The sequence below is a fragment of the Syzygium oleosum genome, unplaced genomic scaffold, assembly GCF_021117445.2.
Source record: "Syzygium oleosum isolate NSW1041296 unplaced genomic scaffold, Sole_v2.1 Sole_v2.13, whole genome shotgun sequence".
NCBI lineage: Eukaryota > Viridiplantae > Streptophyta > Magnoliopsida > Myrtales > Myrtaceae > Syzygium > Syzygium oleosum.
This window is the reverse complement of record NW_026607497.1, coordinates 9,439,619-9,460,896: the sequence shown is the minus strand read 5'-3', so window position 1 is coordinate 9,460,896 and position 21,278 is coordinate 9,439,619. Positions and strand designations below refer to the sequence as shown.

The following is a 21,278-nucleotide window of genomic DNA, read 5'->3' as shown; positions in this document are numbered from 1 at the left end:
ATATATTATCATATAAGGTAGTGCAGACGTTAACTTGAAGCTGGACTGGACAAACGTGTAGAAAGACAAACGGTACAGTACGGCGGATTGGGTCCCGTGACATTGACATAACACGAAGCTTAATAATTGCAACGTGACCCACAATTTATCAAGTTGTACTGCCTAGCTGCAACATGAGGTTGACACAACACGAAGCTTTAACAATTGCCAAGCGACCGACCGACGATGGCCAAAAACCTTGGTTAACTCCACCTTGGTTAACTCTTTAACCTCACTTTGTTCTGTCATCCTCCTCCTCCTCCTCTGAGCAGCAACAGCAGCAGCAGAGCAACGATGGTGGATGTGTGGTTTGGTACTTGGTAGGGAAGGAGAGGAGACACGTAAGGATTTGGAGTTTGCAGAGAATTGTTCCGTTACCGTTGTGGAGAATCGGAAAGAGGCTCATTACGCGGAGATTATTAGCAAAGAGAGGTCCGAGAGAGAGAGAGAGAGATAATTACGTACAAATACACTTCATATTCACGGGATCCGTTAACCAGGTGTAATCAATCAAATGAAATTGGGTTTTCTTTAGAACTATTGAAGTGAGGTTTTGAAAAACAAATGATGATTAGAGTTAGTAATTTCTATACAAAAAATTGAAAAGGCATCTTTCATGAACCTTCATTTCCTCTCAATGGAGTTGTGTATATAGCTCAAAACCTATGCATATTTACAAGATTAATAGATAGGCGTTTATATCAAGGGTTAATACCACGAAAAACCCTAAATTGGTACACTTGTGACACATTTACCCCAAACTATTTTTTTGACCATAAAAAACCCCAAACTGGTACACCTGTGACAATTTTACCCTAAACTATTTTTTTTACCACCAAAAACCCCAAACTGGTACATCTGTGACAATTTTACCCTGAACTTACCACAAAAACCCCAAACTGGTACATATGTGACAAATTTACCCTGAATTAAAATTTTAATATTATTTTTTTATTTTTTTCGAATTTTTATTTATTTTTATTCTTTTCTTTTCTTTTTTTTTCATCTTCAGGCCCTGGCCGGTCGCCGATCCGGCGACCGGCCAGAGGCGGAAGCCGGCGAGGGCCGCCCTCGCCGGCGTAGCGGCGAGGCCGCCCTCGCCCGCCCGTGGCAAGGGCAACCCTCGCCCGGACGCAGGCAAGGGTCACCCTCGCCCGAGATCCGGCGAGGGCGACCTTCGCCGCAGATCGGGCGAGGGTCGCCCTCGCCGGATCTGGTGGCCCTGGGCGAGAGAGGACCCGCCCTTGCCCGGACACAGGAGGGCCGCCCGACGCCGGCGAGGGCGCCCGGCCGGCGAGGGCAGCCCGCGGCGAGGGTCGCCCGACGCCCGATGCAGGCGAGGGTCGCCCGACGCCGGCTTCCGCCTCTGGCCGATCGCCGGACCGACGACCGGCCAGAGGTTGAAAGTGAAGGAAAAAAAAAAGAAAAGAAAAGAAAAGAAAAAAGAAAAAATTCAAAAAAATAATATTAAAAATTAGTTCGGTGTAAAATTGTCACATGTGTACCAGTTTAGGGTTTTTTGTGGTATGTTTGGGGTAAAATTGTCACAGGTGTACCAGTTAGGATTTTTTATGGTAAAAAAATAGTTTTGGATAAATGTGTCACAAATGTATCAATTTAAGGTTTTTCGTGGTATTAATCCTTATATCAATGAAGCATCTAGGACTCTTTGAGCATCTAACGAATCTCCATTAGGTGCGGTGGTCCCTCCATTTCATACACAACGGATAATTACCGGACACACATAATTTTTATATTACGTTCTTTTTAAAATCCGTTAGTTGCCACACTTCATTTTTTTTAATCTCAATTTATATTCAAAGTTGATTTTGGCAGTTTAACATTCTAAACTTGGGAGCTGAGCCCCCACTTTTTTTTCGTTTTGACTCCTGGGAAGAATTGGTGAATATTTTTTCTATACTAGAAACTATTACCTATCTAAACTCTAACCTTAATCTTATATTATATATGTTGTTTTCATGTGAAAAAAGAATCAAGATGTAATCGGTGCGTAGTTGTGGGCCAAAAAACTAGTTTCATTAAATTTTAGATTTAAATGATGAGGCCTGATTACCTAATATCTAAACGTAGAAGTTTTGGGTCATGGGCTTGGAAGAACTTTTGGTTGATGGTCGCAACATAATTCGCTTAAATAACAATAGGGAAATTGAGCGCAACTCTCATGCATCTTATCTTTATTACACTTTGTCAATCAAATTGGGCATTATCAAAGATGCAATACCTATCAACTCTCGTCATCAATGAATCCTCGACGATACACTTTCCTGTCTCAGAAGGCTAGGTGAAGTTAAGGAAATTGCAAATTATTAGATGAGAATGTCCGACGTCGAAAAATTGTTATTTTTTTATCTCAATATTCGGGCTTAATGTTTAAAGCTTGGGAGCTGAGGCCCCCTTCTTTTTTACTTTTTAACCCCTGGGCAGGGCTGGAAAACATTCTTGTACACCAGAAATCACCTCTCATTTAAATTCTAATCTTAATATGTTGGTAAGAGCTTCGTTGATATTTGAGGAGCTCCAACCGAACTTATCTAGAAATGTGTCACGTTTCTCATTACGCATTCACTTTGCGTTCTTCACCGTCTTCTATCTTTCATCGAAATTATTGCCGACAGCTTCATAGATATTTTTAGAGCTTCAACCCCATCTCATTCAAACATCTGTCACATGTCCCATCGAAATGACAAAGACTCCAGAAGGAGCTGATGTTGCATTTCCCTCTATTTGCCTCCCACTTTTTTTGGAAGAATATATCTCGTGGGCCCACAGGAAAATCTTGCTCTACCATTCTCTTCGTTTTCCTTGGATCTTTGTTTCCTCACTTCTTTTCACCCAATTTCTAACCACTTAATTCTATGGAACGGATTCGGTTTTATATGGATCTTGCTCTCAAAAGAAAATTCATGGTAGCGAACATATGGAGGGGTGAATTCCCTAAAAAACTCTAAATTTTAGGTTAAGTTTCAAATTTGCCCAGAACTTTTTTTAATTTAAGAAAAAATCCTAAATTTTAGGTCTAGTTCCAAATCTGCCTCAAACTTTTTTTTGTCTCGAAAAAACCCCAAAATTTAGGTTCAGTTTCAAATTTGCCCCGATTTTTTTTGTCTCGAAAAAATCCCAAACTTTAAATTCAATCCCAAATCTACCTCGAATTTTGTTTTATGTAAAAAAATCAGAAAATTTCAATTTATTTTCAAAAATATACCCCCGTGATCCCGTCCCAATTTGACGTGACACTTCCACGTCATAACAAATTAACGTCAGCAAAGTAATGGGATGATAGGAACAGACCGATGTTGCATTTTCACTTTGACAACAAATCAAACCAAATAAAAATTATTGAAATTCTCCAAAATAAAACCAAATAAAATCATTTATTATCGAGGTGGAAATGCCACGTCAAGTTGGAACTGGATTATCGAGGTATATTTTTGAAAATAAATTGAATTTTGGTGTTTTTTTTTACATAAAACAAAATTTGCGGTAGATTTAGGACTGAACCTAAAGTTTGGGGTTTTTTTCAAGACAAAAAAAAGTTTGGGACAAATTTAGGACTTGACCTAAAGTTTGGAGTTTTTTCTAAGATAAAAAAAAGTTTGAGACAGATTTAAAATTTGATCTAAAATTGAGGATTTTTTAGGAAATTAGGCCCTTACGAAGTGGCTCTTTGTCCGTAAATAACATCTTCCATTTGATGTGAAACTCGATATGTACAAATTTCCTCACAAGTGTCACTGTACTCGTCAACAATAATACGTATCAACTTGACTATAGATGCATTGATAGATATTACTCAAAGAAACGTCAATAATATCGGTAAGTTTCTCAACTCAAATATTGTTTTGCACTTGGCATAACAGCACGTCGTTCGCTCAGGCCCATCAAGCTATAATAAGAACGAAGAAGTAAACAAGGGATAAGTATATTATATGTCCTAAAACTTCTCACGAAAGTATAATTGAGTTCTAAAGTTTCTCACGAAAGTATAATCGAGTTCTAAAATATTCAAAAAGTGCAATCGAGTCCTAAAACTTATCATAAAAGTGCAATCGAGTCCTAAAATATTCAAAGAGTATAATCAAATCCTAAAATTTGACATAATTACTTACCAAGAAAGTGCAATCGTGGTAAATTTTATGACTTTCAATATACTTATCCCAAGAAACAAAGTGAATGGACAAGACGACATCTTCATCCTCTACAATGGTGCATGGAGATGTTATATACAGGGTTGAGAGGTTTTTTTATTTTATATATCTTCTAATTTAATCCTGTATTACCTGTTTTTGGTATAGTAATTGAATATCACAACCACATATGGAACACATACCTTTTTGACTAATATTTTTATTATGTCAATGGTCAATAGAACAACAGCTTCCATTGTGGCACCACACTATTTATACGTCCATGATGACATTTTGATCATATCAGGTCATCTAAATTTTGGATTATACGGGTAAGTATATTTCATCATCGATTAAAACTATTTTCATTTTGAATAATCGACTGAATTAAGCAGGTTGCTCTTATTAGAATATTTGTTGCTATTATACGTAAAATAATTTGTATAAATTTGGGGCTAAATATATAATTATATGTGGTTGTGCACACATTAACGTGATGAAATTGGCTTTTTTAGTCAGTCCTTTTTAATTTCTATTTTACTAGGTATATTATAGGTAAATACATGTACTTTTTTTTTTGGTCGTGAAATACATGTACTTAAATAAAAGATATTATTTACTCCTCTTTTCCGGTTTAGAGTTTTGTCTATCTTCTGTACAATTGATGTAGGGGCTGAACATTTCCATGTGCTTTTCACATGTCTCGTACAGAGCTTCTAAGTGAAAGAAAGACAGATGGGACAGTTCGGTGGAGTCGGGGTCCCTCGATTCTTGACTGAGTAGCCTTCACGTGCACGAAGTCGTACTGCCAATCTGCAGCTTGAGGTTGACAAAACACGAACCTTTAATAATTGCCAAGTGACCAAAGATGGCCAAACAGCAACTTTAACTCCAGACCATGGTTAGCTCTTAACAACACTCTGTTCTATCTTCCTCCTCCTTCTCCGCGTTTTACAGAAAGAGCAGCATCAGAGCAACGATGGTGGACGTGTGGTTGGCACGTGTTGGGGGGGAAACACGCAAGGATTTGGAGTTTGCAATGAGAAGCGTGAATTGTTACGTTATATTTTGCAGAGAATCGGAAAGAGGGTCATTGCGTGGAGGTTAATAGCAAAGAGAGGTGGTCAGGCTCAACCATTGAATAACGTGAGATCCACATAATCCCTGAAATAAGCTCACATTATCGAGTCCATACAACACTAATATGGAGTCAATGATCCCCTTAACATGCATATTTACATACAAATACACTTCATATTCACTGGTCCAGTTAAGGTGTAATTAATCAATGAAATTGGGTTTTTTTAGAACTGTTAAAGTGAGGTTCTGAGAAATAAATTATGATTATGCATATTAATCTTTATAAAATTAAATGAAAAGGCATCTTCCATGAACCTTTAGTTTCTCTCAATGGAGTTGTGTATGTAGCTCAAAACCTATGCATATTCACAAGATTATTAGATAGATATCTTAGATATTCGTGGAGTGTCTAGAACTATTTGAGCTCGAGTAATCTCCTCACATATATCGGTAAGAAAGCTGACCTAATTCAAAGTGAAAACTCTTAGTTTTTCCTTATAAAAAAATCTTGATTTCCTAAATGATAACTGTCATTGTGATCATGGCTTTATATTACATTCTTTTGAAAATATTTTAGTTGGCGCCCTTGATTTTTTAATCTCAATTTCTATTCCAAGTTGATTTTGGCAGCTTAATGTTTTAAACTTGGGAGCTGAGCCCCCCTTCTTTTCTTTTCGTTTAACTCATGGGAAGGTTTGGAGAATATTTCTTCAACACTATAAATATTTCGTTAAAGTTTAGATTCAAATTAGGATAAATACCACTATAAACTCCAAACTTTATCACTTGTGATAGATTTACTCTAAACTTTTTTTTGTGACATGAAAAATTCCAAACTATGCCACTTGTGATAAATTTACCCTGAACTTTTTTTTGTGACATTAAAAATCTCAAACTATGCCCGTTGTGACACATTTACCCCATTAAACTTTGTCCCTAGGCATTTTCATCTTTTTTCTTTTTTTTTCTTCTCCGGCGAGGACCCTCGCCAGACGCCGACAGGGGCGACGCTTGCCGGCGTTGGGCAAGTGTCGCCCTTGCCTGAGCGGGGCGATGGAAGCCCTGCGCCCAGACCACTAAACAGAGAGGCTTCCCTCGCCCCAGCTCAGTGAGGGCGGCGCTTCGCGCTGACGCCGGCGACGTACGCCCTCGCTTGGGCGGGGCGAGGGAGAAGCCTCCGCGGATCCGCATGAGGCGACCATCCCGCCGGCGTCCGGCGAGCGTCGCCCCCGCCGCAGCGTCCGGTGAGGGCCCTTGCCGGAGAAGAAAAAAAACGGAAAAAAAAAGCAGAAAAAGGAAAAAAACGAAAATGCCCTAGGGACAAAGTTTAATAGGGTAAATGCGTCACAATGAGCATAGTTTGAGGTTTTTAATGTCACAAAAAAAAGTTCAGGATAAATGTGTCACAAGTGGCATAGTTTGAGATTTTTTGTGTCGCAAAAAAAAATTTAGAGTAAATCTATCACAAGTGGTAAAGTTTAGAATTTTTTGTGGTATTTTCCCTTCAAATTAAGAGGCATGATCAATTAAAATTTAACAGTAAAAGTTATGGGTCAAGGGCTTGGAAGAATTTGGGGTTGATGGTCACGGCATAATTAGCTTAAATATTAAGATTAATATGGAAATTGAGTACGACTCTCCTGGATCTTATCTTTTCCAGGATCTTATCTTTCCGGAGAGGTGCAAGTTGGAGGAACATTTTTCACCATGGCAGCACCAGTCTAGTTTGTCACGACGTCGCAACACTAGCACATATTTCAAACAAACTTGAAAAACCTGTTGACTCTCATTAGCGATAAATGCTCAGCATGTTGGATGATCCGATCCCTCTCGTCTCAAAAGCTAGCTCAGAATGTGAGGTTTTCTTTCACTTATTCCATAACCGATGTGGGATAACCCCAACACAGCAGTATACTTTCCTGTTTTGAAAGGCTTGGTGAAGTTGAGGGAATTGCAAATTACTAGGTGCAAATGACTCTTGAGGACACCTGATTTGTCGTGCTACATTCCTTGGAGCTGTCTCAATTAGAAAGACTTGTTGAGATTCAAGGTTTGCGGGAATCGGGGTCTTTGTTACACCTAACAGTTTCCTACCGTGATTCAATTGAAAGATGACCTAACCTATGCAAGTTGAAGAAGCTAAGGTGTGTTGAACTGAGAGGTTGTCCTAAGCTAAGAGCCATGGAAGGCGGCAATAGCCTAGAGTCTTTAAAGTACTTGGAGACCAAAGGTTGTAGATCTCTCGAAATGTGTTGCCCAAGGTGTCGAGATCGACCAAGATAGAGATGGATTGGATGTCTCTTGGAGCTACCAGCGGGAAGATACAACTTTTGAAGATTGATTCCTCATGAGGTATCTCATCAATTTTATGGTTGATCTTAATTTAGACATTTTCTAATAAAGGTAAGTCTGAATCGTATTCATGGTATGATTAGAAAGCATCAAAAGCACAAGCATCATATGGTTGATGTGTATGCAACTCAGTGGAAGAGATTCATCTATTGATGTATCTATCTGTTCTTGGGATTAATATTTGATAACATGCTTGTCCTTGGATCAAAATTAGTGATTGAGGGTAAGAAAATTAGATAATGGTTCTTTGGTGGTGGTGTTGGTGGTGGTGGCGGCCGTCGTTGTTGTCGTCATCATTGTTAATAATGAGGATAATTACTCAAAAAGTCATAAATTTATTGTATTACGGTCAATTTAGTATTAAAACCTTTTAATTGTATTAATTTAGTAATAAACATTTTAACAATTTATCAATGTGATCATTGTTGCTAATTTTGATCGGAAATTGCTAACGTCAATATCGGCCGTCCTAGGTGGCATGGCCTGGCCGGCGCCGGCGCCGACGTTGACAACTCTTGTAATTTTTTTAAAAAAATTTCTGAAATTTTTTTATTAATCTTTTAAATTATCTCGTCGTAGAACAAATGTCAAAATCAGGTGGGAAAAAAGATATTCTCCCATTATCTACGATGTAGAGCCTAATGATGTTAAGCTTCAAACCGAACTCTATAGAAATGATGTTACAGAAAATGAAATACAGTTTGGTTCTGATGAAGCGAAGTAGTGGAAAGTGGCCCCGATCGAGGTGACGCATACAGTGTTAATTGCTTTTGAGCGTTGAGCCACAAGGTTTAAACTTACCACAATATGACCTCTTAAAGCGCGAATGGTAACCATTCTACTCCGGAAATCAATTTATGGAACGGAAATCTATTTTGATTTGTTGATTTTTTTTGCACCTAAAAATTTAAATTTCACTCAAAGAAAGTGGGTGGTGTATTCTAAGCCATTTTAATGAAGTTTTAAAATTTGTTATTTTTTTATTTTTTTGGGCACCTAAAAAAAAATCAATTTCACTCAAAGTGGGTACCCAAAGGTATTCTAAGCCATTTTGTAAAGTTTTGAAATTTTTGATTTTTTTGGACACCTCAAAAAAATTAAATTTCACTTAAAGTGGGTGCCCAAAGGTATTCTAAGCCATTTTGTGAAGTTTTGAAATTTTTTATTTTTTTGTATTTTTTGAAAAAAATTCACCAAATTTCCTATTTCCCGAAATCTGACTTTTTTTTTATTTTCTAGAAATTTTTATGAATTTTTCTGGAATTTTTCAATTTTTATGCATTTTCTGAAAAAAAAAAATTAGTGAGATCTCAAAATGTGTTGTAAAGGCCACGAAAAAAAGAGAAAATAGGGAGAATGCATTTCGGAAGAGAGAAGCTACAAAAAGTAGCTTCTCTTTTTCTTGCCCAAAACTCATTTTGGAATAAAAAATGCATCGTGGAATCAAGAATGCATTCTGGAATCAAGTATTTTTAACAAACGCATTTTTATTCCAGAATATAAAAATTGCTCCAGAATGCATTTCAGAAATTTTTTAACAAACGCATTTCTATTCCGGAATGCATTCTGGAGCAGAATTTCTACTCCAGAATGGATTCCATGCGCGCCCTTAGTTACAATGTGTCGTTACATGAGTTCCATAGTTTCCAGAAATTTACGAGTATTTAGTGGAGTGGATGTCACCCTGTTTTGCAAAGCAACAATAAGATATTATAGACAACTCTAGGTACGATAACAACTTAATACACGTTTTTATCCAGCCCTCTATTGTCACCCGAGTGGCCGAGCCCCTGTCATACCTTATCGAGCCCAAATTTATATGTCGTAATTTCTGCACAAGTGTCATACCACACAAACAATTAAAAAATTTCAATAATAGTCCTTCATATGGTATTACATTTTTTATGTAGGAGTCATGAGAAATTTGTGTTCGATAACGGAAAAAACTTGTGAAGAAAATAATCAGATTCTCCTAAGGATGGGAAGAGCTTGTTATACTCGACCCTAATACTCGAAGCACTGTGTAAAATTTCACTGCAGTGCGTGTGCAGGTGATATTATTGTACATTGACTTTCCACAGTTCAAGTCGAGTTCAAATACTATCTTCTCGACAGACACAGGGAACTCTTCAAATTGATCGTTCGAGAGCTTCGGGTAAAGCTGAAGGGTCAAACATAGGTTCATTACCGAGCATGTGGTCGTATTGAATGTTCAAGAAGGCATAGTGAAAACTATTAGATGCCGAATCTGAAGGAGTACGTCTCGTTGTAATACAAGTGATCGGTGGTAGTGGTAAGATGACTCTTACTGATGCTATCTTTAACCAGTTATCTTGTAGCTTCAACACTTATGCAACTTGAAGAGCATGGTTGGCCATTGAAGGATGTATATCTTGATTCATACACTTTTCAACTCTCATGCAACTTTCGATAGAAGTTAGACCAGATAAGAACACTATAAATGTCATAACTTTCCTATGACCGTTACTTGAGTGTCGTGATTTTTTTTTCGATCAATTGAATGTCATGACTTAAAAAAAATATTCACTTAAGTGACTCGACTTCTAAAAATTCTCCACTTAGGTGTTATAACTTTCATTTGATCATTCAAATACCTTAACTCTTTTGAAAAAAGGTTTACCATAACTGCCATGACACTTTGAATTTCTAGTACTTATGGTAAATATCTTTGAAAAAGTTATGCCGCTTTTAAAAGTCATGACATTCAAGTAATCAAAAATAAAACTATAGCAGCAACTGGAAAAAAATTGCGGTATCCAAGTGACCGTAGCATGAAAATGATGATTTTTGTGATGGCGTTTTTCGAAGTTAGCCTAAGTAGTTAGGGGCATTACGGACATTTTACATGCCATAACAATAAAATCACGCAAGTTCCGCAAGGTGCTTTTGCATGAAAATGATGCAAACTTTTACGGAAGTGACTGAGATAGCACATGCATTAGACAAAGGACAGGCCAGAGAGCTTTATCCCCTTTGCTTGAGACACGAAAATCCAACTCTTACTGGGATTCTCCATAATCAATGATGAATTCTTCCCACGAAACACGGTCTCTTGACATTCAAAAACTCTATATATCTCTCTCTGCAAAACTCGAAATATGTTTTGTACCCGGCATCGTAGCTTCGCTCAGGCCCATCTAAGCTCTAATATGAGTGAAGAAGAAGGAGATGAGCTGTTGTAGATGGTTTTGCACAAAGAAACAAAGAGGAAGGATGAACAAGACAACCTCTTCATCCTCGTGCATGCATATATTTACACAGGGGTACGAGGCTTTTTCAATTTCTTCCGTCAATCAATATTCTTATTATTTTTTCCTATTTTATCTGTTTACGGTATAGAAATTGAGAATCACGGCCATGTATGGAATGTATACCCTTTTAACTAGGATTTTTTATTAGGTTCACAGTCAATAGAAAAACAACTTCTATTGCAGCACTATAATATTTACACCAGCGTAACGACTATTTGATTATATCAGGTTATTAAACAATTTTGGATTATCCGCGCAATAATCAAACCAATTAAGATGCTACTTTATTTAGAATGTGTTTTGTTCTTGTTACTCGTGAGACAATCTATACATATTTGAGGACAAATCTATAATAATATATGGTTGTGCACACATTCTGTTTCATCAATTTCCTTTTAATTTCTATTTTACTAGGTGTATAGGTAAATGCACGTACTTGAATAAAAGATTTATAACAAGGCTAAGCCGGAAGGGACAACGAGTAGAAAGAGAGATAGGACAGTGCGGTGGGGTTGGGTCCCTCGGTGTGAGGTTGATATAAAACGAAGCATAATAATCACAACGTGACTCACGATGTATCGAGTCGTATTGACTATCTACAGCATGAGGTTGACATGACACGAAGCTCAGATAATTTCCGAGTGACCGACGATGGCCAAAAAGCAACTTAACTCCACCCTGGTTAACTCTTAACTTCACTTTGTTCTGGACCACCCTGGTAAACAGCTGGATAGCTCTCGCACTACGCAGGCGATGTGGTCCGAAGTCAATTTTAGTACAAAAGACATGGTGGAGTGGGGCCCACTTGTTTTCAATCAGCGTCTTTGAGGTCAAGCGTAATCAAGTTGAGGCATTTCTTTCTTTTGGAGATCTTGCAGATGTTGTGCAGGATATGGTTAAGATGCACCCCTGTACGGCCTGTGCGCATTGGAGGACGAGAGGGGCATCTTTTGGATTATATGGGTTAGAATATTTTACCATCGATTAAAATCATTTTCGTTTTGAGTGATAGACTGAATTAGGAGGGGTTGCTTTTATTAGAATATTTGTTGCTGTAATACGTAAAACGATTTGTATAAAATTGGGGCTAAATATATAATTGTATGTGGTTGTGCACACATTAACGTGATGCTTTCAGGCTTTTTCAGCAAGTCCTTTTTAATTTCTATTTTACTAGGTATATAGGTAATTACATGTACTTAAATAAAAGATATTCTTTACTCTTCTTCTTTCCCCATTTTGAGATTTGTCTATCTTCTGTACAATTGACGTAGGGGGCTGAACATTTTCCTATACTTTTCGCATGTCAATTGTCGCGCACAGCATCTAAGTAAAAGAAAGACAGATGGGACAGTTCGGTGGAGTTGGGTCCCTCGGTGATTGACTGAGTGGTCTTCACGTGCATGAAGTCGTACTGCCCATTTGCACCACGAGGTTGACAAAACACGAAGCTTTAATAATTGCCAAGTGACCGACGATGGCCAAAAAGCAAACTTAACTCCACACCATGGTTAACTCTTAACCTCGCTTTGTGCTGCCAAACCTCCTCCTCCGCGGATTGGCCCATTTGATTCAACTTTCGGAGAATACCTATAGTAAAATACAAAAGCCTTTAGGTTAAAAAGATTTTTTAAAATGCAAGTAATATTTAATTAAGTATATTTTAAAATCACATTTAAAAGTAACTTTAATCTAAATACCGTTTGATAAAAATTATATTTTATAAATGACTTTTGCTGATATTTAAAATAAAAGAAAAACTTGAGGTGGAGCTCAGCCATCGACCACCGCCTCCGGCCAGATTTGGTCGCCGGCCAGTGTCGCCTGATCTTAAGCGAGGCGGCCGGAGGTCGCATGCCCTCAAGCGTCGCTTGGGTCGCACAACCCAGGCGACGCCTGAGATCCGACGACCCCAGGCGGCGGTCACCTGGGTCGCGCAACCTCGACAGTGGTCGTCTATGGTTGTGCGACGTCAAGCGGCAGTCGCCGAGGTCGCACAACCCCCCAGGCGGTGGTTGCCGAGGTGGCGCTAGCCCTCAGGCGGCGGTCGCCGGCCGCTAGACCTACTACTTGGGGAAGATGATGAATAGTGTGATGAACAGTAAATTTGCATTCCGAAAATGTAACTTGTCAAAGTACCTCCAGACCTACTTTGGGCTAAAGGCCTTTAGAGTCATTTGAAAATGCAATTGCATTTCCCCAAAATGCTTCAAAAAAATTGTCAAATGCCATTTGTATTTGCTCAAAGGATTTTAGAGCCTCAATGCTCATTTCAAATGTTGAACCAAATAGAATGATCATTGATGATCATGGGTGTTAGAGAGGAAGCAAAGAAAGAAGAATCTCCCTTTTTTTCATCACAAGTGCTATGCCACGTCAGATTTCTAGCACATAAGTAAACGATTTCAAAAAGTTATAGTACTTGAATAATCGATAGAAAGTTATGGCAATTAAGGGAACATCTTTTAATAAGTCATTATACTATAGTGATTGAAAAAATAGTTATGACAATTAAGTGAGTACCGTACGAAAGTTATAGCACTTATAATGTACAGCATGGAAGGACGGGAGGGTCATCTTTGGGAAAATAAAAACAATGTTAATGCACATGTGTGTGAGATAATGCGTGTATAATATAGTCATGCTTCATACATTAAAGCCACGTGTCCCTGTTCTTGGTGGTTGTAACGTTTAATTGACTTCTTTCTCATGCTAGACTTCAATCTCGATTTACGCCAATTACATGAAGCCCCTCCCTTTTACCTAGTTTTTTAAGGATTCTTAGCCATTTTTTAGTTGGAATCGTTGGCCGAAGTTGACTAACAGATCAATGTCGACCCAAAATAATATTTTAACCATCGGTGTCCACTATAATATTGTTTAGGAAAACAATTTCTTAATATAAACGTTAATAGTATTGGAAATTTAGTCAAAATTACACCACACGATTTTACCAACAAAAAAAAAATACATCAAAGAAATACAACTTCAAAAAATTATAAACAGATTCATGATTCGAGATCAACCAAGATAGAGATGGATTGGGCGTCTCATGGAGCTACCAATTGGAAGATACGACTGATGAAAACTGATTCCTCACAAGTTATCTCATTGGTTTGATGGTTGATCGTAATTTGACATTCTACAACCAAGAAAGTTTATATTGTATTCCCGGTATGAACAGAAAGCATCAAATGCACAAGTATCATATGTTTAATGTGTATGCAGCATAGTGGAAGAGATTAAGCTATTCCCATATATATGTGTTCTTGAGATTATTATTTCATAACATGCTTGTCCTTTAATCAAAATTAGTGATAGATGGTAAGAAACATAGTACTAAAGCCTATGGTGATCCATGTTGAGTCTATCAAAAATGAAAAAAGATGACCTTTAGAAATCAATGTTAACTCTACCTCCATATCTCAAAAATGGAACATAGTTCAGCTACAGTGATGAAGAGACCCTATAGGATGCCAAGGACCAACCGATGATAAAGCCTTCTCCTAAATTCCAGTAGAATACTTATCGAAAGGCCTCATTTGATGCCTCACATGAAGTACTTTCTTCCAAAAGTTTTAGGGGTCTCTTAATCGTAACAAGTACTTTAGCTACTCCATTCACAAAATACCGTGATAAGTAATATGTTTATGGTAGACTTGCAATACTAATCTTTAGGTGTCATCGTGTACAACATACATATGGTTTAAAACTTAGTTCGCTCTCAAATAACTCGACCGATTTGGATTTGCAATTAATACTACTCAGGCATGGAATGATTAGTCCGGAAATCGTGATCTTGAGAATAGGCTAATCTTTGGGGAAATGCTTATCTTGTTTCATCATAGTTCACCTATTCAAAACAGAATGAAATTGTGGACTGCCGGAAACAAAACAGATGCATATTTACAAAGGGTCTCAATCACTATAGGTCTAGTAGCAAACAATAGCCTTTTGCTATGGCTCTTTTTTTTGTGATTTATTAATTTTTTTCTCCTTTTTGAAGTCTGGATCGATTAAATATAACTGTTCATTTGCATAAATAATATTATCGGAAACTTAAGCATAAACCCAATCGGTTGAATGTGTTGATATAAATATATATGTCATCGGAAAATAGTTTATTAACATATGTGTATATATATATTATGTATTATTTACTGCACGCATTAGTAAACTAGCGATAGCAATATATATCTCATCTATAATTATCAATAATAATATCCTGATAAAACAGGTCTTGATGTCGGTGCTTTTGTTTCTTCTTTTAATAGAATGACAAACTCAAACAATATATATATATTATCTAAGGGCTTGATTGCACAAAAAAAAATTGAAAGGTCCGATTGAACAATTTGCAACAGTTTAGAGACTTTTGGTGCATGTTTTACCATTGTAAAATTAGAAAAACTCATGTAGATGCTTACATGGCACAAGACGCTCTTAATTAGCTAATAAGATTGAAAATGCTCTCTTTTTCTTAAAAAAAGTTTTGGAAATAATTAGATGTTGGAAGAAGAACTCCAAGGTGGCCAGATGGCTGCTATTTCGGTTTTCTTCATGCCAATTTCTGATTTTACATTTTCAAGAACCGGTTCTATTATTCCTCATGGTAAATTCAATTATTTGTTCTCATAAATAATCGAACATAGAAGAGCGCACATATATGCATACACAAAGAGACGACCTTTAAATTGGGGTTATGTGCAAATTAGCATGTGATTCCAAAGTTTATAAGTTATAATCCATTAGTTCGGCATATAACTTTGTAACAAATACAATAGCTACTCCAGTAACAAAATACCATGATAAGTAATATGTTTGTGGTAGACTTGCAATATGTTAAGTAATCTTTAAGTGTCATCGTGTACAATAGATGTATGCATCTAAAACTCAATTGGCTCTTCAATAACTCAACCGATTTGGATTTATGACCGATACTGCACAAGCATGGAATGATGAATCGGGAAATTTTGATGTCAAGAAAAGGCTAATCTCTAGGGAAATGCTCATCTTGTTTCATCATGGTTCAGCTATTCGAAAATAGACTGAAATTGCGGACGGCCTGAATCAAAACAGATGCACATTTACAAGAATCTTTTTACGGTGCAAGACGGTGCATGAAATCACTCACCTCGAACAATGGTGACGGGAGGGCATCTTAGGGAAATTAAGAATTAATGTCCCTATACATGGGCCCAGGTGGGTAACATAGTAACGCTCCCTCTATTAAAGCCATGTGCTCCTCTTTCTGATCGTTGCAACTCTAAATGATCACTTCCTCGCTCTGGATTTCGATCTCAATTCTGCGCCAATTGCTAGAAGCTGTCTCTTTTCACCTAATTTTTCGTGGCTGTGGATTCATCGTATTGAATCCTTCCGCGCAGTCAATTCGTTTCGTTTTCCGGGTTCCGTCTGTTCCGCCTTTCTCAGCATATATAATTTCTTAACTTCCATTTCTCCTACAAGAAAACCAGAAAAGTAGTAGTCGAAAAGGAGGGAAAATGGCGGATATTGTTCTGTCTGTAGCTTCCATAGTGGCAGAATACCTGGTGGCTCCGGTCAGTCGTCAATGCGGTTACGTGATATTCTCCGACAGCCACGTTCGCCAACTTGAGGATGAAGTCAAGAAGCTGGATCACGCGAGGCTAAGGGTGCAGCATTCCATCGATGAGGCTCAAAACAAAATGAAGCCGATCGAAGAGGACGTCAAGGATTGGGTGGACAAAGAGAAGACCATCGCCAACAAGGCGCACGGCGTGCTAGAAGACGACGGAAGAGCTAAGAAAACTTGCTTCTACGGATGGCTTCCCAACCCGAAGGCGCGATATCGTCTCAGCAAAGAGGCGAGCAAGACGGTCAAGGACATCCAGGAACTCGTTGCGCGGGCTAAATTCGAGAAGGTATCATTTGAGAATCCTCCGCCGGCGCTTGTTGGCAGTGCTCCCGGCATGAATTCGTTGGCCGGTGATGGAGACAACACTATCACCGATTCGCGAGCTTCCATCTTTCAGGGCATAATGAAAGCTCTGGATGATGAGAAGCTAAAAGTGATTGGGGTCTACGGGCCGGGAGGCGTGGGGAAGACTACGCTGTTGAAGGAAGTTGAGAAGAAACTCAGGAAAGAGGGGGGACCATTCCACATGATCGTCAAAGCAAAAGTCTCGCAGACTCCGGACTTGAAGAAAATCCAATACGATATTGCTTACGCCTTGAGTCTAAATATTCTGAAGGATGAGCCGAGTGAAGAGGGAAGAAGAGATCTTCTGTTCAAAAGATTACAGAAGGATCCGAGTGAGAAGGTTCTCATAATATTGGACGACCTGTGGGCGGAACTTGATTTGAATGTGGTCGGAATTCCTTCAGGAGATGTGAGCGGGAAATGCAAATTGCTGCTAACATCGAGATATGAAGACGTCCTGAAGCAAATGGAGTGTGCCCCTTCCATATTTCATCTTAAAGGTTTAAAGGACGACGAAGCTTTGAAGCTATTTGAAGAGCAGGTCGGTGACAGGCTCAAAGAAGAAGTGGATTTGCAAGCAATAGCGCCTCAAGTGGTCAAGAAGCTCGCAGGTTTGCCTCTTCTGATTAAATCCGTCGCGCGCACCTTGAAAGATAGCGATCTGGCTGAATGGAGAGACTCTTTAATAAAAATAGATGCGGAAGAAATGGAAACCATAGTGCAATTCAGTTACGAACATTTGAAGAGGGAGGACGCCAGGTCCTTATTCTTGCTCTGCGGTCTTATTGGCGGGACCATTGAAGTCGAAACTCTATTGGTACTCGGCATGGGTTTGGGCTTGTTTGAGGAATGCAAAGAGACGATACAAAAGTCCAGGGATAGATTGGACACTCTGCTTAGTAAACTTCGTTCTGGTTGTTTGTTGTTGGACGGTGGTGATGACACGGACAAAGTGACCATACATGATCTTTACAGCGAGGTGGTTGTCTCAACTCCATTTAGAGATAAGAATTCCTTAATGATTAATAGCAATTATGGCACATGGCCAAAGGAAAAGGTTGAGGAATGTTGGGCAGGCCTATTTAATGTTGGCAATGATAGGCTTGCTGAAATAATGCCGTTTCGGTTTCCCCACGCAAAGATACTCATGTTGTCGGAACAATACTTTATGGGAGATTGCAGTAGAATGGATTTCACACATATGAAGGAGCTTCGAGCCCTATGTGTTTGCTCCATGTCTATCACCAGTTTACCTCCTTCGATGGAAATTCTTGGGAACCTCCAGTCATTAAGCATAAATTGCGATGTGGAGGACGTTGCAATTCTTGGCAAGCTCAAAGCATTGCGGATTCTCAGCTTCGCAGGGTCTAGAATTTCTAGGCTGCCTAAAGAAATCGGGGAACTAACGAATCTGCAATCATTGAATCTAAGCAACTGCGACTGGCTTGAGATAATCGAGCCCGGAGCCCTTAAAGGCTTAATTAACTTGGAAGAGTTACATATGATGGGATGCTTTGATGAATGGATGGGCGGGGATGAAATACCGTTGGAATCGTGTGGTGCTTGGCTTGCCGAGTTGAAGAGCTTGACAAAGCTAACATCTCTGGAAATATCGATTCCTCATCCCATCATACTCTTGGAGGATGGTGATCTACCATTTGGGAACCTGGTCAGATTTTGGATCAGGATAGGAGATGTTGACGGGAGGGAATTTGAAGGTTTGAAAACCATGGAGCTCAATTTGGAAGTGTGTGACAATATTCTTTCAAGAGAATGGGTTCAGAAAGCTCTGCAGAAGACTCAGTACTTGTATTTATGCAAGTTGAGTGAGTTCAAAAAGAGCGCTCACGAATTGTGCACCCAAGGATTCCGAGAACTGAAGCATCTCGACATTGACTATAGCCCCTCAATCAAGTACATTGCCAACTCATCCGACGGCCTCCCTCTCGTTGCTTTTACGAAGTTAGAGTCTTTGTTCCTTCAAAATCTTATTAATTTGGAGAAGATATACCATGGCCCTATCGCACCAGAGTGCTTCAGCAAATTGAAAGCCGTGAGCGTCAGCAAGTGCAACCGATTGAAATACTTGTGGTGTCTTTCAGATATGCAAAGATTTGTACAGCTGGAAGAGATTGAAGTATGGAAATGTGACTCAATGCAATCCATTGTCACACATGATGCAGGAGAAGAAATAGTTTCCACCGATAACAGAGCTGCATTGCCTAAAGTACGCCGTCTGGTACTGCATCAGTTACCAAATATGAAGAGCTTTTGCGCCAGAGCTGAAATCACATCAGAGGATACTCCAATCCAGGTAATTTTTTTTGCATTTTTTCCCTCTGTCAATTAGTCCTATGAGGATGAGATGATATTGGTGTTCACTGAACGTTAGTACATATTGCATTAAACTTTGATTATTTGTACAATTTGATTCAAATTTTGATTTACAAATAAAAAAAATCCTCTCAACTAGAACATAGACTATATATTCTGAGTCACGTTCAACTATAGTTAGAGGGAAGCCTCTTTCCACGACTGATTTTTTATTTTTATTTTTTAAAAAATTTCAACGTTAGATAATTGCACTGATAACTTGGGTTTCTACTGTGACTAATTTATTACTTATTCAACATTTTTAACGAGATGAAAAAATAGTGTGCAGAATGAATGAATGCGAGAATGAGCCTCGAATGAATAAATAAAATTCAATAATTTCAAAATAAAAGAAAGCGATGTCAGGAGATTAAATAAGTTGAGGGTGAACGAGGAGCCACGTAACAAAGAAAGTCCCTGTAATTCGTGTCCCACCTAACGTGCAATTTGCAACTGATTCCAACATGTCATGCCAACGTCACCGTGTCAACGTCACCGTGCAGTTCGTGCTGCATTGGCAGCATGATAGCAACGAGTGCATCCTCGTGAAAATGATTTCCCTTCTCACATAAGAGAAATTCGTTTTTTGTATTTTAGCGTGAGATTTTCGGCCAATGGAGAAAAAAATAAAATTAAGTTGGTTGACCAATTCATCTTCCCCATGTTCAAATAAATGAAAATGTCTGAACCATTTTCTTGAAAGGTAGCTTTATTTGCAATAAAGGTACTTTTAACGAGTTCCATTTGTGGCGCTTTGTTTAGGTTTCATTCCCTCGCTTGGAATCCCTGGTGCTGGAGATGGTTGGACTCCTTGATACGGAAAAGATACTCTTCGGTCAACCTCCATTAAAATACAGCAATATGAAATCGATAGAGATAAGCGAGTCTCAATCCAAGTCGAGTTTTTTTAAATCAGATTGGATACTGAAGTTGCCGAATTTGGAATCACTACAAATTAGGAGTTCTTCATCAGCGGAAGCAGCTTTTGACCTGGGGGAGCTAAAAGTCACGAGAGATGTCGAGATTCTCTCTCGGCTAATGGAATTGACAATAAGGGAGTCACCCAACCTGCGGTGCATGTGGAAACAAGATGTGAAATTACAAGGAATATCGGTATTTCAAAGCCTGAAGAAACTCGTGGTGACAAAAACGGGGCTGGCATTTCTCTTTCCGATGTCTGTGGCTAAATGTCTTAGGGAGGAGCTTAGAGACATTAAAGTGGAGGATTGTCCAAATATGAAGGCGGTGATTGTGGATGAAGAAGGAACAGATGAAGGGACAAATGACGTTATAGAATTCCCACTCCTAAAGGGACTACTTATACGTAACTGTCCCATGGAGAAATTCTTCTCATATCCTCGTAGAAACAAAGAGCCAGTAACCGCTACTTCAGATTTCCAAGATGCTTACTCCGATTCCTTCTTTGATCAAAAGGTACAAATCCCTTCTCTTGAGATTACACCAATTATAGTCATAGGCACACGCTTGGTGGGGCAACTAATAAAATCTCTTTGAAGAATTTTATTTAGTTTTATTAGTTAATATGTGTTCATTATTTATGTTTACATTTGTCAGAGTAAGGCCACGGGTGAAAATTCATTCTTCCATCGCATGAAATAGATCGTTAGGATTAGGCCAAATTGTCAGATGTTTCATAGGTATGATCTAACGTATAATTCTCATGAGCAGGTTAGTTTACCAAGTTTGGAGCGGTTATCGCTTGAATTAGTAGGATCCTTCAAAAGGATATGGCATGGTGATCTTCCCAGAAGTTCTTTCTGCAAATTAGCCACCCTCACCCTTGAAAATTGCTTTGAGCTACTCAACGTCTTCCCTTCTACAATCATAGGGAGATTGCACAACCTGAATAGTGTCGAGATTGCAAACTATCCGTCCCTAGAATCATTGTTTGATTGTGGGTCCCTTGATGCAAATACTGAGCAAACAACTGTGTTGCTCCCTAAATTGGAAGAAGTGAGGGTGACAGAAGCAGGAAAGATGAGAAGCCTGGTGAAGAGTGACTCCCAAATGATTTGGGGCTTTCCTAGTCTA

At 38.7% G+C, this 21,278-nt stretch overlaps 1 protein-coding gene and 1 long non-coding RNA gene across 3 annotated transcripts in view; one reads left to right on the top strand and one right to left on the bottom strand.

The window, feature by feature from the left end:
• The window catches only part of LOC130139655 (uncharacterized), a 77,198-nt gene that overhangs the window by 2,754 nt on the left and 53,166 nt on the right, over positions 1-21,278 (bottom strand). The window lies entirely within an intron of this gene.
• The window catches only part of LOC115694186 (disease resistance protein At4g27190-like), a 105,338-nt gene continuing 100,113 nt past the window's right edge, over positions 16,054-21,278 (top strand). The window contains exon 1 of one of the 2 annotated variants that reach the window (XM_056317092.1): positions 16,054-16,378. Coding sequence is in view for 1 of the 2 variants with exons in the window: in XM_056317093.1 (XP_056173068.1) it covers positions 16,396-19,167 (2,772 nt within the window). In the remaining variant the exon portion in view is untranslated. Of the gene's footprint in view, positions 19,168-21,278 lie in introns of both variants that reach the window. The other variant, XM_056317093.1, reaches the window with a different exon arrangement.